Genomic DNA, 17,757 nt, shown 5'->3' on the forward strand with positions numbered 1-17,757 from the left:
GTATACTTTCAAGCGAACGCATCAACCTCAAAACTACGTGCGTATATTCGCGGTTCGCACTACGGCCGGAAACATACGCAGTGTGAACATAGCCTAAATAGGTAGAATTCTAGACCCCTAAACCTTGATACTGGGACCATCAATATCCCTAGCCTTGGGAAGACTTATGTGAATGTCCCACAATGTAATACCAGAAGAGGCTATGGCTACCAGAGGGGGGATTGCTCTTACTTACGTTGCTCCCAGTAGTTACTTATATTGTGTGGTCTTTTAAAGGTTTTCTTCCTATAAGTCCCAGTACACTTTACAATAAAGTTGGCCAAACCCTCTGATTTTAGCAGAATCGTATGACTGTCTGATATGAGGGCCAGACGATTCTTCCCTGACAAATGATGATGATGATGATAGAGAGAAGGATCGGGCAAGCTGGATATCAATGATAAGTCACGTAAGAATGAATAATTAAAGGAAACCTTTAAGACATTTTTCAGAATTTTCTTGGTATCTGCAACTTGTGTTTTGCCTCAAGGTATGAAATGTCATGTTATACTTGTTTTTTAGGGAATATAAAGTAAGAAAATGAGAATGTTTCTAGATTCTTCACAATACAGATACGTAACTCCCAATGTCTTGTTTCAGGCACTAGAGCGGGAAAATGCTGAGGCTGTATCTTCTAATTCTTCTAAGTGTCCCAGGTACATTATGCGAATGATATTGCTGTCATTTTTCTATATTGATACTACTACGCTTATGTTTAAGCTGCCTCCTATTGAGGGATATTATATATTTAAAGGGGTACTCCAACCTTTGAAACTTATCAGTTATTTCCTGTCCTCTCATGGAGAATTCATGGAGCCTGTGCTGACTTATGTGTGTTTGGACCCACCCATGTGATCAAACATTTATCCCCCATCCTAGGGGGGTACATTTTAGTGGCTGGGATACTTCTTTAAGAAGTTAACCTGTAGACAATGCCGCTAAAGAGGAGTCACTGTCTATTAAAGGGGTTATCCTGAGATTTTCACTTTCTATGTAGAGGTCAAGCACTTCTTCAGGGTCCCGTGAAGTGCACAAAATTTACTGCTTTCACTATTGAAAGCCCCACTGTTATTGATAGGATCAGCTGTTCACACATGCCGCACACATGGTCCAGGTAAGACCATTGTATTTTGAAAATATTGTTGCATCAGGCCATTGTAACTTGTGGGACCAAGTGTTTGATTGGTGGTCCAATCAAAGGAACCCCCACTGATCACTAGAACATGGATTCTCTTGTGCAAATGGAGCAGTTAATTAATGAATCCCATAACAAGTGGAAGTCCCATACACTGCTTCATGTATACACAGGACAAGGGTCCCCCATTCTTGCCATTAATAGTTAAACAATGGCCACTCAGGTGCTTATCACTTAATTTGTATTCTGGGCCATCAAATTCAGTTTTGAATTAACACTGACTCAGACCCCCTGGGCTAGGTCCCTACTGTAGAGGAGCAAGGGTTCTTGTCAAAACGACAGGAGTCCTTCTTCCTGGAGTAATGTGAGAATACTCAACTGCTCCGTGCTCCTGTCTGTGGCCAGGCCTGCCTCGACAAGTGGTCATTAAGGCGCAAATCTGGGCCTGAGCAATAACATGAATGGTACCATCAGGTACATCCTCTTTAATCTGACCCACGGATCGAACGGCGGTGCCGCGGTTGGTTTTTGGAACCGTGTCCCGGTTCCCGTGTACGGCGCCATTCTATCAACGGGTCCCAGGCTGGTGCTGAAGCACAGGAGGCGGGCCAGCCCGCCCCCACTGGAATGGGAGTTCCCTCCCCTCTATGACGCGGCTCCTTTAGAATCAATGCAGCCGCGTCATAGAGGGGTGGGGATTTCCTCCCACTGGGGGTGGGCCGGCCCGCCTCCTGTGCTTCAGCACCGGCCCGGGACCCATGGATAGAACTGCGTTGTACACGGGAACCGGGCTGTGGTTTCAAAAACAGACTGCGGCACTGGCTTCCCCTTGACGGCGCCGTTCGATCCTAGGGTCAGATTAAAGAGGATGTACCTGATGGTACATCCTCTTTAAGGACTGAGCAGCCAGGTATACAATGTATACAAAAAAATTAGTTTGAGATCCAAATATTTTTGTAAAATTAAAAACAAATCTAATTATAGCTTGGGATAACCCACTGAACACAAAACATTTACTATTTTTTTTAAAGGAAACCTGTCACCAAGACAATGCTATGTAATCTATCATCATTGTATTATAGAGCAGGAAGAGCTGAGCAGATTGATATGTATCTTTATGGGAAAATATTCACTATAACTTGTAACATGTTGCTTAAAATCCCTGATCATTCTGTGTTAAGGAGTCCAGTGGGCGGTGTCACCCAATGGGCTGGACTCTTTATTACTGAAAGATCAGAGATTTCAATCAATAAATAACGTTAAGATATACTGAATCTTTTTCAATAAAGATAAATATCAATCTGCTCAGCTCCTTCTGCTCTATAACATGGTGCAGATAGCTTAGGTAGCATTTTTCTGGTGGTTGCTTCCCTTTAAGGTTTTGCAGATTTGTTTGGAACAAATCCCACACTAAACATTAATATATGTTCCTCTTTCTAGGAGTTTACTGCAACTGGGAAGTGCTTTACCCCAATAGGGCAAAGAGTGTCTCAGGATCCTGTGCCCTATTCCCTTGCTCTTTTAACTACCCCAGTAATGTTCAAGCTGTGGATGGACTTATCAAAATGTGGTACAAGGACTATGATGGTGACAGAAAACTGGTGTATCATCCAACCGACCAAGTAGATGCGGCTTTTCTCAACCGAGTTGAATTTGTGGGTGAACCAGAGACCAAAAACTGCACGATCCTGATCAGTAACGTCCAGACATCTGACTCCGGGACGTTTTATTTCAGATTTGAGATCGTAAATGTTAATAAATGGTTGGACAAGACTGGAGTCAAGCTGGAAGTTACAGGTAAGTCCCTATCCTATGGATAGGGAATAACAAGCTGAAATGGGAATCCCCCTTTAACACCTATTAAAGGGATTATTCAGCATTAGAAAAACATTGCCACTTTCTTCCAGAGACAACACCCCTCTTGTCTCCAGATCAGGTGTCATTTGCAATTAAGCTCCATTCACTTCAATGGAACTGAGTTGCGAAACCTGCACCCAAATTGGAGACAAGAGTGGTGCTGTCTATGGAAGAAAGTGGCCATGTTTTTCTAACACTGGACTACCCCTTTAAGTTTCCATCCTCTTATTCCGTGCCTATTGTATATGATGCATGTTCTTTCTACAGATTATCTCCTTGCTCCAGACGTTGTGTTTCCATCAGAAATCACTGAAGGTGAATCAGTAACCTTTCAGTGCTCAACGCAATACTTTTGTCCAGATGGCTCTGTGTCGCTAGAATGGACGGACCATCCTTCTGAGAGATCCCACCAATCCTACACGGTACAGATGGACACAAGTGCCATTCTTTTTACCAGGAACCTGACCACCAGCTTCTCCTGGACGGACGACCAGAAAAATATCTACTGTGCAGTTTCTACAGGGAATAAAAAAGCAAGGAAAGAAATAACCCTCAATGTAGTCCGTAAGTTGGACGCCAAGCATGCATATAGGTCCTATATATCCTGCTAAGCTTACTAGAAATAGAAGCAGAAACCTTTTGCATAGGGATGGTCCGAACCCTCCGAGGTTCGGGTCAGATTCCCGCTGTCTGCCCTCTCCGTGCAGCGGGCGGATACAGCGGGAGGAACGCCTGGAAAACTGGGATACAGCCTATGGCTATGGCTGTATCCCAGTTTTCCAGGCAGTCCTCCCGCTGGATCCGCCCGCTGCACGGAGCGGGCAGACAGTGGGAATCATTACAGAGAGTTCGGGTTCGTACGAACCCGAACCGAACTCGGTTCGGACCATCCCTACTTTTGCAAAGAAAGTGGTTTTTATGCCGCCATTTTCCTAAAAAGGTTTATCACATGAAAGTTCTTCCTTTCTCTTATAGAAAAATATTGGCCAAGTGTCAGCCCATTTATAGAAGATGCTAACGGTGTCGGACTGGGGTATCTGGGGGCCCACCAATGAAGAACCAATGAGAAACAACATGTTAGTCAGTGTTTTTGCAGGTTCTAAAGCTGGGGGCCCACCGGAGATTTCTCCCGTCTTCTGATCTGCCAGTCCGACACTGAGTGCTGAAAACAAAATCCAGTACAAATGAGCTTATTCAAGATTAGAAAAACTTAACTGCTTCTTGCCAGAAACAGCGCCACTCTAGTCCTCAGTTTGTGTGGGGTATTGCAGTTCAGTTCCACAGAAGTAAATTGAGCCAAGTTTCAATACCACACACAACCTGATGACAACTAGATGCAAAATGTACAACTAGAATGATGGAATACATGAGGATATCACCAGAGAATGTCCTAATAGACAGCCATCCTAGAAGACAATGGATGATGAAATCCTTTATTGCCAATCCCTATTTCAGACAGTCTAGCTCTTAGACAATTTAAGGCTATGTTCCCATAATGTCTTTTTAGGTGAAAATAAAATGCTGTTTTTTTAAACTGTTTATGATCATTTTAACAGCCGCCATTGTTAAAAAAAAAACTGCAGTTTTTTTTTCACCTAAAAAGACATTATGGGAACATAGCTTTAATGTAATGGTGTTTTCTCACCTTGAGATGTTATCCCCTCTCCTGTGCTAATATTGGGAATGGGGGTTCCAGCAATCTCACGGACAGGGACCCCAGTTTCTATTAGAATAGAGAAGATTATATGTGATGTATTATTTGGAATTTTTTGCCATTGCTTTCCCCATAGATCCCCCCAAGGGGGTGAAAACACTACTGCAGCCTTCAAGTGGCAATATCAAAGAGGGCGACTCTGTGACCCTGACCTGTAACGTTAATAGCAGCAACCCCTCCGTGACCAACTACACCTGGTACAAAGGCGGACTGCAGGTGTCTACAGAGAGGGTTATAATATTCCACAGAGTGTCCAGAAGTGACAGTGGGGAGTATCGCTGCCAAGCACAGAACTCTTTAGGCCGAGCATCATCTGATAATACAGTCCGACTGGTCGTCTTCTGTAAGTAACAGCCTGACAATTCTACGGTTACCTACTGGGATATTAACCTGGGGTTCAGGCAGGGATGGAGTCACTCAGAATACTTTCAGCATCAGGTGATTCCATCATCTTTTATCTACTCCATCTGGAGAAACATCTGCCAATAATAAAAGAAATTCCTTTAATTTATTTTAATCCTGAGGCACAATGTTCTATGGATTGGGGGAGGGTGCAAATTGTTGCAGCCTGTTTTGTTTTAAATATACTTTATATAAAGTGGGTGAGATATAGCATGAACGGGGCATGGCCTCAACCTCCTACCACATTAAATATTATTCATGGACTGCAGGGCTGCTCAAGCCCTGGCCCCTGCCCCAGTTACTTATGGCTGGCATTGCTGAATGCAATGCTTGTGAGCTTGATGTCTTTGCAAAATTAGAATAGACACCAGGCAAGACTCACTAGTACTGTATGCAGTACCACTAGTGATATGTAACTGTCCCAGAACCAACACTTCAGAAGCCCTGCAGTAGGTTGGCACACTTTAGTGCTGAATGTTAAAATATATATATATATATATATATATATTTATTGTTATTTTGGAGGCTGGATTACCCCTTTAAGAGCCGTGCCTCTCTTAATAAAGTTGTAGCAACTTGCTACTGTGCAGATTAGCTAAAAAACTACACTGCCTTTAATAAATCTGCCCCAGTGTTTTGTGTCATATCTGCAAATTGTGGGGGGCATCCTCTAGGCGCCAAATAAAAAAAAAAACATCTCTCCAATTGGCTACATCAACTGGTCGGCCAATGATTTCAGAAAAGAACAAAGAAAAAACTGTCATTCATAAGAAGGGAAAGTTTCAGTTTAGTGGAAGATGAGACTAACTCTAATAACTCCCAGAAAGGAAATGTAAGGAATACAATTATTGGGGAAGTGAAACAGGACGTATAGGCTTTATTTGCTGACTTTATGGATTTTTTGTTTTCTTTGCAGAAGTGCAAGTTATGACTCAAAAATAAGTATAATAGAAAATACTGTATGTTATCCAATAAAAAAATGTTTTGACTAGAAATATCGGGGGTGAGACTTCAATGCAATGTATATTTTCAATTAATTGAAAATATACATTGTGTGAACTTAGCCTAAAGTGTACCTTTCATTGTAATTTTAAAAATCTAAATCAGCAGTAGATGTGCTATAAAGTAAGTTTGCAATTTACATTCAATATGTATTTTTTTTTAGTTATCATACTTTATAACAAAGCTAGCTTCTGAAGGCAGCTATATAACAGCTATACTTACTGTATCCAGGTCCAGTCTCCTGAAGGCTGCTATATAACAGCTATACTTACTGTATCCAGGTCCAGTCTCCTGAAGGCAGCTATATAACAGCTATACTTACTGTATCCAGGTCCAGTCTCCTGAAGGCAGCTATATAACAGCTATACTTACTGTATCCAGGTCCAGTCTCCTGAAGGCAGCTATATAACAGCTATACTTACTGTATCCAGGTCCAGTCTCCTGAAGGCAGCTATATAACAGCTATACTTACTGTTTCCAGGTCCAGTCTCCTGAAGGCAGCTATATAACAGCTATACTTACTGTTTCCAGGTCCAGTCTCCTGAAGGTTGCGATATAACTGCTTTACTTACCAGAAACTAGGTCCAGTCTCCTAAAGGCTGCTATATAGCAGCTATACTTACTGTATCCAGGCCCAGTCTCCTGAAGGCAGCTATATAACAGCTATACTTACTGTATCCAGGTCCAGTCTCCTGAAGGTTGCGATATAACTGCTATACTTACCAGAAACTAGGTCCAGTCTCCTAAAGGCTGTTATATATAACAGCTATACTTACTGTATCCAGGCCAAGTCTCCTGAAGGCTGCTATATAACAGCTATACTTACTGTATCCAGGTCCAGTCTCCTGAAGGTTGCGATATAACTGCTATACTTACCAGAAACTAGGTCCAGTCTCCTAAAGGCTGTTATATATAACAGCTATACTTACTGTATCCAGGCCCAGTCTCCTGAAGGCAGATATATAACAGCTATACTTACTGTATCCAGGTCCAGTCTCCTGAAGGCTGCTATACTGTATATAACAGCTATACTTACTGTATCCAGGTCCAGTCTCCTGAAGCTTTTGTCTTGTGCCGTTTAAAAAAAAGAGACTAAAGACATGAAGTCCCAGCCAGTACAGAGAGTCACGGCTCAATCTGACCAACAATGAAATGACTGCCTTCTTTCTGAGTGCAGATGACAGGGATTTCTTTTCTTTTTTTTAACCAGCCGGAGACTAAAAAGCTGCCTTCAGGAGACTGGACCTGGATACAAGTAAGTATAGCTTTGTTTTAAAGCATGCTAACTAAAAAAATCAAATAAAATAATGAATGCAAATTGTAAACTTTATATCTCACCCCCTGTTGAGTTAGATTTTATAAGTTACAAAGACAGTGCCATTAAGGTCACATTCACACATTTCGTAGATAAGGTCTGTGCCTGGACTTTATGCTACTGGACCTCAAAACTCCCGGCATCATCATTCATTTTGATGCTGTGAGCTCCAAAACAGTTAAATCTCTGCCGCTACTGTACTGACACAGCATGTAACTTTGTACTCAACTGCAGTGGTGCCTTCTGAGGAACGGATATTTTGGCACCCAGTCACTAACGGATGCCAACGTATTTGTGCATGGACTGGAATGAATCCCATTCACTTCTATGGCTCAAATGTAATCAGCTAGTAACTATGTTAGGCTGATGTCCCGCACTAATACAGTTTTTTGGTAAAGCACATTTTTGGGTTCAAGTCCACAGGTTTGCCTATAATTCCCACATCTAGACTGATGATGAAGGTTTTACCATTATGTCCAGTATTACTTTTGTTTTATATCTGTAGCTGCCAGAATCATTGTATCCCCCTCACAAGATATTGGAGAAGGCGAGGCTGTGACCATGACGTGTGAGGTCCCCGGCGCCAGACCTGATGAAGTTCACTACAGCTGGTCTAAGAACAACATCTGGATCAAAGAAAGCTCGGTGACCTCCCTCAGCTTCCCGAGAGTAACCATCAATGATGCCGGATATTATTACTGCAGGGTGCAAAATGACAAAGGCAGCGACGACTCCCCTCCCGTCATATTAAATGTCAAGTGTGAGTGAAATATAAGCCATTATTTATAACGTTACAGTAGAGTAGGGCATCGTATTATAGTGTGATGGATTTTTACTGCCTGACCCTTTAGTTCTCTGAGGTATAAGCTGACGCTAGAGCTGCCTAGCTGCCACTTACTGCTCCTTTCCCTATAGAGAATGCATGAACATACTGAAGTTTATTGGGAGGATAGGAGAGATAACTTATTAAAGGAGTATAGGCATCTTAAAGGAGAAGTCCGGCCAAAATAATTTTTTTATATGTTATTACTTATGGAAAGTTATACAATTTTCTAATGTACATTAATTAGGGGAAATGCTCATATACTGCTATTTCCCTTAATTTAGTGTATCAGGAAGTGTTAGATTTCTCTCAGAACCAGTGACGTCACGACGAAGGGTGTAATTCCTATGAAGTGTCCAGCAGGGGGCGCTCTCTATATAGAAGTCAATGAGTACCATTGACTTCAATATATAGTGCGCCCCTGCTGGACACTCCATAGGAATTACAGTGTATGTGAATGTAATGTTATGTACTGTACTTTTGTGACTTCATGAATACATTTATGGAATACTTTGGGGAGCAAGTGTCCTTGCTCCCCAAAGTATCCCATAAATGTATTCAATGAATACATTTGCTGGGCACCGAGCAGGGAGGGAGAGAGGTGCCATCTACCTCCCCCTCCCTGCTCGGTGCTGGGAACATATACAAAGTACTACTCCCCCATTATCTGCAGATAATGGGGGAGTAGTACCTTTTGCTATCCCTATCACCGCCTGCTCTGCCGCCACCGCCGCTCACACAGGAGCTGCTTTTCATGCCCCCCGCCACTCCCCCTCCTCCTCCCGGCTTCAAACTTACTATCGCACCGCTGATTCCCCAACACCCGCCCCATTCGCACGCCCCGTTCCTCATACTATCTGGCCGACGCTCTCTGCTCTTGCATGCCCGCCACGTCAGCCCGCCCCCACCCCGGCCGGGAGCACGGCGCTTCCTGGTGTCCCCGGCTGGGGTGGGGGTGGGCTGACGCGCCCACATTAGCTGTAGTATGAAATGCCAACTTGGTGTCGTTATTGTAAACCAAAAAACATTCATGAATTTACCTCTTGGTTCTCGATTGTCCAATACTCCTTTGATATAAAGTACAACTTTTGATAGAATTTTAAAAGATTAAAAGGCAATTTTGGCAATGACAAGTCATACCTGATTAAATATATTGTTTACTTTGTCTCGGTCATATGGCAGATCCTCCGAGAGTTCCATCCCTCTCCTCATTCTTAGAGACTCAACAGGGCAACTTGGCAATAATTCACTGCACCGTGGAAAGTAATCCCTTCTCGGAGTTAACTGTGTACAAGGATGGACAACTTATCGGAAACTCCAGTTCTCATGGTACCCTCAGCGAGAGAGTACAGGTGACGTCTACTGGGAACTCTCTGAGGATGAGGATCCAGGATGTGACGTTATCTGATGAAGGATTATACAGCTGCAATGCTCGGAACGAGATTGGAAACTCATCTACAAGTCTTCAGTTCATAGTAGAAAGTAAGTAGAACTGGTTCATAACCGGTTAACTTTTTTGGTGGTTGAAAAGAAACGTATACAATCAGCAAAAGAATATATAAATTATGGTCCATGCTTGGAGTTTAACCCAGGAGCCAAGAACTGAAAGTCATCAGGGACAACCACAAAGCCAAGACTATGTCTTCTGCTTGATACACAGAATGTATGGTCGGGGTTTCCCTTCCCCATTGCTGGAATTACACAAAGGATGAACTCCCATTCATTGAAAGAATGCTGTAGAGCTGAGATTATTATGTGACATCTTATTGGGGTATCACAAGATGGTTAAGCAAATGATGTCAGCTTATGGCTCTATAAGTTAATATTTTATTCCAGGTCCCAGCATTAAAACATGAACGTCAGGAGAATTCGGACTATTAAGTTGGTGATAACGTGCAACAATACATTTAAGAACTGGACATTGATGATGTGTGCCAGACCTTAGCAAAGTGAAAACTTCTTAGACATGCCATGATTAAGTAGTTTTTACTTCGAAACACGTTGGCATCCATTGTTTTACAAATATTGATGTCCAATTTTTAAATATCCTAATAAAGCATTGAAGTTTATTCATCTTTGGAGCCTGAGGCATCACTTGTATTAAAATGGTAGTGCGGCGTTTAACATTTATTCACTAAATTACACACATTACAAAGTTATACAACTTTGTAATGTGTGTTATTTAAGTGAATGGCCCCTTTCCCCGTGTTCCCCCCACCCTGGAAGTGTGGTGCATTATACTTACTCCATTGCTGTCGACCCCGGCTGCCATCTTGGGTCGACGACAGTTATCCTCAGCCAATGCATCAGCCAATGCTCAGCTGATGACGCGGCAGAGTGGGGCCGGCATGAGGGACGGCTGGAGCGGTTTGGCCGGCCTCCCGAAGATTCCGGTATAGTTTGTCATTTGCTCCACAGTCCCATAAGATCATTAGGACCACTGCCCCACCTCCCCCTAGCAATGATCCAGCCCACCCCTGGCCGGCCCGCTCCATTGATTATCATTAAAAAGGGCTGGGCTGGCTGAGGCTAATCAATACTATGGGGGTGGGGTAATGCTTGTAAGGGTCTTATAGGGCCATGGAGCACACGACTAACTGCACCAAGGAGGAAGGTAAGAGACATAACTTCCTCCACGGTATCTCCTGTGCAATAGATAGAATGAGAGACAGCACTCCTGTCAGGAATGTGCCTTTGTGCTCCTCAGTTAGGGGCATGCAGCGCAGAAGGCACTGAATCTTGTGTGAATAGGGCTCTGTTTTTGTCTGTTCAGCCCCACCTGCTTTGCCTCTCAGTCTCTGGCAATGATAGTTACTCTGCTAGCTTGACTCCTGCAGCTGAGCAGTGTGGCGTTTCCCTTGACTGGCAGGTGTCTTTACCAGTTAGGATCTTTGTGGACCTAAGCACCAGTCCAAAGGGGATCTGGACCAGGCTTCTGGTCCTCATAAGTAGTAAGCATGGCCAGCAGCTAGTCGCTGGCTATTAGAGCAATCTAGACTAATTGTACTCTGTCTGGTATCTGCTGTGTGTTTCTTTGACCCTTGCCTGTTCCCTTACTAACCTGTCTGCCGCCTGCCCTGACCTATAGCCTGTTCTCGTTTACCCAACATGTCTGCCGAGTTTGTACTTTTGCTGCCCACCGTTACCGACCCAGATTGTTGACCTTGGATTTATTGTGTTTGTTTGTCCGTTGCTGTTCTGTGTTTCCCCCTATTGAATATAGGGACTGCCATCGTGGTTGTCCCCTATCACCTAGAACTGTCTTGTGGCAAGTAGGCAGGGACAGTGGGTGGAGTCAGCTTAGGGCTCACTGTCCATGCCTTGTCAGACTGCCTTTTGCTATACCCGATGCTGACAACTCCATAGCGTTATCTAGACAAAAGAAATAAGGTGAAGGTATATATGGAACTCTCACCTTAGTGAGTTGTGCAAGTATAAGACGCAACTCTTACAAAGAGCATGACAAGAGGGACATGTCAGCAGGTTAGATTCCTCCAACATGCTGATAGTTCCCCTTTTTACATATAAACATATATGATAATAAGTCTTATACATGTTTTCCAGCTGCCAAAGTGATTATTACACCATCATCCGAAACAGAGGAAGGAAAAGAGGTCACGTTGATATGTAGAGCAACCCGGGGCTCTGAGAGTGAAACCACATACTCCTGGTACAAAAACAGCAAAAGGTTAAAAGAAGACATGAGAGTGAAAGAACTTGTGCTCCGCAGATTGTCAAAAATGGATGCGGGTTCCTATTTCTGCAAAGCTCATAGTAGCCAAGGGACAAGCACTTCTCCCCCCGTGACCCTACATGTTCTATGTAAATTTCATTTCTCTTCTTTACATATTACTTAGATTTCACATCACTAACATCCTATTCTGTGTAAACCTACGCAAATAGCTTAAAGGGGTATTCCAATCAACATAACTTTAGATATGTTTCTGCCCATGGTGACACTAACAATTCCTTCTATACTTGTTATTATCTATTTTGTCTCCTTCTCCCAGTTCTGAGCTGCTGCTTTCTGCTGAAGACACAAAAACCTTGTGAGCTTTTCTCTTTGTCTCTCCCTCCTCCCCCCTACCTTCTGAGACGGCTGATATAAAAAAAGTCCCTGGCAGGTTTTATCTGCAACATTGTAGCTTCTTTGTAATGCTGGGAGAATTAATCACAGTGAAATAAGCAGCAACTTGACCTCAGAATATTCCTCCCAGCATTATAAAGAATCTAAAATGTTGCAGATACAGCTTGCCAGGAAATTGTTTACATTAGCCATCTTAGAAGGGAGGGGGGAGGAGGGGGAGTCGGAGAGAAAAGCTCACATACAGATTTTTGTGTTTTCAGCAGAAAACATCAGCTCAGAACTGGGGGAAGGAGACTGTATAGATAATAAAGTAAGGAATGAATTGTTAGTCTCACCATGGGCAGCAACTTATCAAAAGTTATGTTTTAGTAGAATACCCCTTTAATACCCCCTTACTGATTCAATTTCAGTGTGGAAATTGTAATTAAGAAGAAATACTATGTTTTCTTAATGTCTGTTATATAAGATGAATTTTATTTCTTCTAAAGTCAATGTGAAGAACTAGAAATGTCGTCTACGTAGCGTATCTTTTTTTATACCTATGAACAGAAGATATTGCATTTTGTTACAGTTCCACCTAGGGACCTGTCATTGAATTCACTTGTATCAAGTCAAGGTATTCTGCAAGCGGTCATTCAGTGCACAGTGGACAGCGACCCTCCTTCGCAGATGTTCCTATATCAAGATGGCACCTTGGTGGCTTCAAGCACAAGAGTTATCTCCAACAAGAGATATGAAGTATCTCATTCGACCAACTCTTTACAACTAGAAATCCGCAGTGTTGTGTTAGAGGATGAAGGGCAATATGTCTGCTTAGTAAATAACTCCTATGGAGAAATGACTGGTGCATTAGAATTTACTACAGAGAGTGAGTATGAACACAACGTGTTTCTTTCTTCCAGGTTGCTTCAGCTACCTGCATGGTTGGGACTGGAGAGTCATATGGGTAAACTCTATGGCACAGTAATACTTCATCAGGTTGACCAGCAAATCTTCATTCTGTGCTGGGCATAGGGATAACTAGGGATACCATTCAATAGTTTTAACCTACCTATAAATTGCAATACAAACGTTTGGGATCGCTAACAAAGAATCCCTGCTCCTGTACAGTACACTGAGAGGCTGGTCTGGATGTGGAAGATCTAGCCAAATGAATTTATGTCATGAAAAATGAATGAAAAATGTCAGTTAGAATTGGAAATTTTTTTGCGACATTCAGACCAAATTCAGACCAAATCTGCCTAATCAATTCACTCATCTCTAGAAGCCAAAACAAAGAGCCATCAAAACGCAGAAGTGGGGGATTAGAGCAGATGAGTATACTTGCTATTTAATTGTTAATGATGTCTCCTAAAGATGGCTTCCTGGTCCCCTCCAGCCTGTTTGCAGCTGCTGCAGATGGTAGAAAGAGAGAAGGGGGAAGGGCGAATTGCACCAGGATCTACTTTTGTAAAAAAAATTCAGGGTGAGAATACTCCTTTAAAAGGAAAATACAAACATGGAGAGAAAGGAGCGCTGCACCTCACGCCTATAGCTGACACTAATGCCTCTCGGCTACATTTAAAAACCAATGGCCAGAATGTTGGTATATAATTTGACTCAAACCATATTGCCCCATGTACCACTTGCAGCTCCTCTGGCCCACATGAGTCCCTACACTAAATCAACACTGTCAGTCAGCGACCCCAATGTCACAGGACCAAACCCACTGGGCCCCCCCACACACCCCGCAGGCACCACCGGCGGAGAAGGTGGCTGCCAAGAACCATGAGTGTGAGCAAGGTGTTACTACTCACCATTACTCCAGCAGGTAGAATGGGAGAAAGAGGAGGTACTTACCATATGTGCACAGGTGCTTCCTGCTAATTGGGGTCACATGGGTCTTATAAGGAGGAGTGCTAGCCACTCAGAAAAGGGAAACAAGTAAAATATGAGCATGGAGAGAAAGGAGCTGCTGCACCTCACACCTATGGCTGACACTAATGCCTCTTGGCTACATTTAAAAACCAACACCAGGATGATGGTATAATTTGATCAAACCATATTGCCTCATGTACCACATGCAGGTCCCTTGGCCCACATAAGTCCACACTGTGTTGGTCAGCGACCTCCCCATTTGCCATTTCTCTAGACATGGCACCATTCTTGTCAATGCAATGTAACTGATTTACCCCACTTGCTTGGGGCTGAGATACTACCGCCACTAGTTATAGCCCAAGAATAAACCATCAGTAGTTACTGTATGTTACTCCTTCAGTTATTTATCTACTTTTTTATTTATTTTTTTTAGTTTGGTCAAAATGTAACAGAATATTTTCTACCTTCTTATCCCCAAAATTGAAAAAAAAATTTAGCGGCAAAAATAATTGCGTTTCCATCTGGGGATGTTCGAGAAGGAAGTGGAGTAAATCTAACCTGCTCGCTCAAGACTATGTCAGACAACAGAAACTACTCTTACAGCTGGTATAAAAACAGCCTCCTGCACATGGAAGGATCGAGCAGCCTCTTAGAAATTCCTAAAGTCTCCAGTTCGGATTCTGGATTTTATTATTGCCGAGCGTGGAACAATGAGAGCAGCAAGAGCTCCGCTGTGATCAGCCTGAACGTTGCATGTGAGTATGACTTGGCTCTGACTTGTGTATACTGTACCTGTGGGTGGTACCCCAAGGCAAGGCAAGGAATAAAGTTAGGAGTTTCCTGTATTTTGTAATAAAGATCTTGGCTGCAAAATACGTCAAACTTTTATTTTCAGTGGAAATTCTATAACTAGGTTGGGAGTTACTCCAGAACTTTTATAATTGGGTTTGATAACTGTTACTCTCTGTATAAGGCTGGCCCCCCCCCCCCCCCCCCCCCCCTAAACCAAAGCCTCACTGACTTGGGTTTTACCATTCATATCTACCAGGCAAAACTATCTGCTTTATAATTTTATATACCTTCTATTACAACTTGACAATCCAGAGCATTCCCTGCATGGTTACGGATGTTTCTCCCATTATTTCTACTCTTTATATATCATGAAATGCGGGGCACAACATGGCTTCCAATATTTTGTATGGCGTTATATATGTTTCTACTGCATATGTGGTCACAGGAGATAAGTGGATCTCCTGAGATGGATTGTAGGTCAGATCTGGTGAGTCTGACTGTTAGATCTGGTTTAGAGTCAAATACCATTACCCTATAATTGTCCACACAAAGTATATAAAGCAGCAGGGACATCTGTCAAAGGCAGGAGTCCCTGCTCCTGTACAGTAGACTGAGAGGCTGGCCTGGACGTGGAACATCTAGCCCGATGTGTTAAGTGGGAGTTGCATTGCATGCAGCATCTTCTCTGGGCCATTCAGTCAGTAGTAGAAACAGAACTTATCAAAAAATGTCAGTTCTCACTGAGCTGAATTTTTTTTTTAGATCAAAACCAAATCTGACTTGTGCCTATTAAATTCGCTCATCTCAGTGCCACTCAGTGGTTGCCAGTAGAGATGAGCGCAACTTGAGCATGCTGAAGTCAGTTCGCTCGGCATTTGATTACTGGTGGCTGACAAAGCTGGATTCAACCCTAAGGAGTCAGGGAAAACATTTATACAGCCTAAAAGGCCGGGTTCACACTACGTATAAAAGACAGCCGTAATTAATAACACCGGCCGTAATTGCGCAAACAACGGCCATTATTTCACAAATAACGGCCGTAATTTTTGCAATTACAGCCGTTGTTTTGAAATACGGTCGTGTTTTTTACGTAGTGTGAACATAGCTTAAGGATGTATCCATGTATTTATGGACTCCCTAGGGGTGCATTATACTTCTACAGCTACCAGTATGTCCCTATTGCAAAGGACAAGCCGAGGAGGAAGGTATGTCTCTTACCTTCCTCCTTGGCACCGTTCCAGTGCAGTTACTCATTTGCTCACCTCTCTGGTGAGACTGTTAGGAGCACTGGGGCACCCGTTAGGAGTACTGCCTGCCCCCATAGCACTGATCTGGCTTTCCTCTGGCTGGTTCACTCCATTCATTATCTTTAGAAAGGGATGAGCCTACCAAGGGCTATGGGGGCACTATGGGGGCAAACAGTGCTCCTAAGGGGAACCCCAGTGATCCTAACAGTCTAACTGGACCATGGAGCAAAAGACTAACTGCACAGGATTGGCGCCAAGGAGGAAGGAAAGAGACATCCCTTGCTTCTCTGCGTCTCCTGTACAGTAGGGACATATCAGCTGCTTAGATTCCTCTAACCTGCTGATAGTTCCCCTTTAAAAAAAAATTGCAGAAAGTTAAGGGTAGACACGTGGATTGTGTATTAGGGACTTTCCAACTTGGTGCTTTGAAGCATAGATTCCTTGTAATTCTACCCTATTATCAGGCACAGAATAATTTACAGTAAATGTGTTATCTAAAAAATACCAATATGTTTTTATACACACTACTCATAGACTTGCAGAATATAGTACTATATGTATATTCTCTTCATCTCGCACCACACAGATGCCCCAAGGAATCTCCAGGTGATTTCCTTCCAGGACACTGCTGAGGGAAAATCCGCCTTCATCCGCTGTACTGTGGACAGTTTCCCGTCAGCTGAGATGTCATTTTATAGAGAAGATCAGCTGGTTGCCTCCAATGGATTCGTTGTAAATGAGCGATACCGGGTTACATCATCCCATAATGAGCTGACCATGAATATTAACAATTTAAAGATAGAAGATGAAGGGAAATACAACTGTACCTCCAGGAACAACATTGGATCAGCATCTCAATCAATGGTTTTCCATGTGCAGAGTAAGTTTGTGAAGGCCATTGCATATCTTCTCAGGGTCTATTCACCCAGCCAACAGCTCAGCACAGATGACACATGTTGCTGTTAGGTGCTGAAGCGTGGGGTCAAAATGATCCCTATATTCTACACTAGGGACCCTTGAAAAAAGCTTGGACCTAAAGGGTCAGTTCTCCAGGTTGTGGTCCACAGAGTAGTCACTGGTTAGCAGCAGCACGCAAAAGCAATATCCTAATCGGGGGTAAGTTAGATGAAGCCATAGAGCAGAGCCAGAATATCAAGCAGAAGTTATAATCCTGAAAGAGAAAACTAAGGCAAAGTCTCCAATCCTCTGTCCTTCCCCCCTCCCCCTTCCCTTCTAAGACCAAGGTCATATGATCTGTCTCTTCTGTTGCTAGGCAAGCAGTAACACCTCATCTGTAACCCGGCCGACCACTGACATAACACCAATGAGCACATGGCCAAGAATAGTGGAAACAAAAAAAACTGTGACAGCCTCCTGAGCAGTACTGGGGAATGGAAATAGAGTTGTTTAATCACCCTCTTTCTAATCTATCTATATAGATGAATGGAAGGATGGACTGATGGGCAGATAGATATTTTGTTCACAGT

The 17,757-nt window shown here is 43.1% G+C and overlaps 1 protein-coding gene across 2 annotated transcripts in view; it reads left to right on the top strand.

Annotated features, from left to right (window-relative positions):
- Nucleotides 1–462: 462 nt before the first annotated feature.
- The window catches only part of LOC138797260 (sialoadhesin-like), a 33,932-nt gene continuing 16,637 nt past the window's right edge, over nt 463–17,757 (top strand). The window contains exons 1-11 of one of the 2 annotated variants that reach the window (XM_069977157.1): nt 463–529; nt 640–695; nt 2,615–2,971; nt 3,299–3,595; nt 4,822–5,088; nt 7,970–8,224; nt 9,470–9,769; nt 11,852–12,109; nt 12,946–13,242; nt 14,729–14,986; nt 16,857–17,150. In XM_069977157.1, the coding sequence (XP_069833258.1) occupies nt 656–695; nt 2,615–2,971; nt 3,299–3,595; nt 4,822–5,088; nt 7,970–8,224; nt 9,470–9,769; nt 11,852–12,109; nt 12,946–13,242; nt 14,729–14,986; nt 16,857–17,150 (2,623 nt within the window). In that variant the 5' untranslated portion in view covers nt 463–529; nt 640–655. The remainder of the gene's footprint in view (nt 530–639; nt 696–2,614; nt 2,972–3,298; nt 3,596–4,821; nt 5,089–7,969; nt 8,225–9,469; nt 9,770–11,851; nt 12,110–12,945; nt 13,243–14,728; nt 14,987–16,856; nt 17,151–17,757) is intronic. The other variant, XM_069977156.1, reaches the window with a different exon arrangement.

Source organism: Dendropsophus ebraccatus, chromosome 7, assembly GCF_027789765.1.
Source record: "Dendropsophus ebraccatus isolate aDenEbr1 chromosome 7, aDenEbr1.pat, whole genome shotgun sequence".
NCBI lineage: Eukaryota > Metazoa > Chordata > Amphibia > Anura > Hylidae > Dendropsophus > Dendropsophus ebraccatus.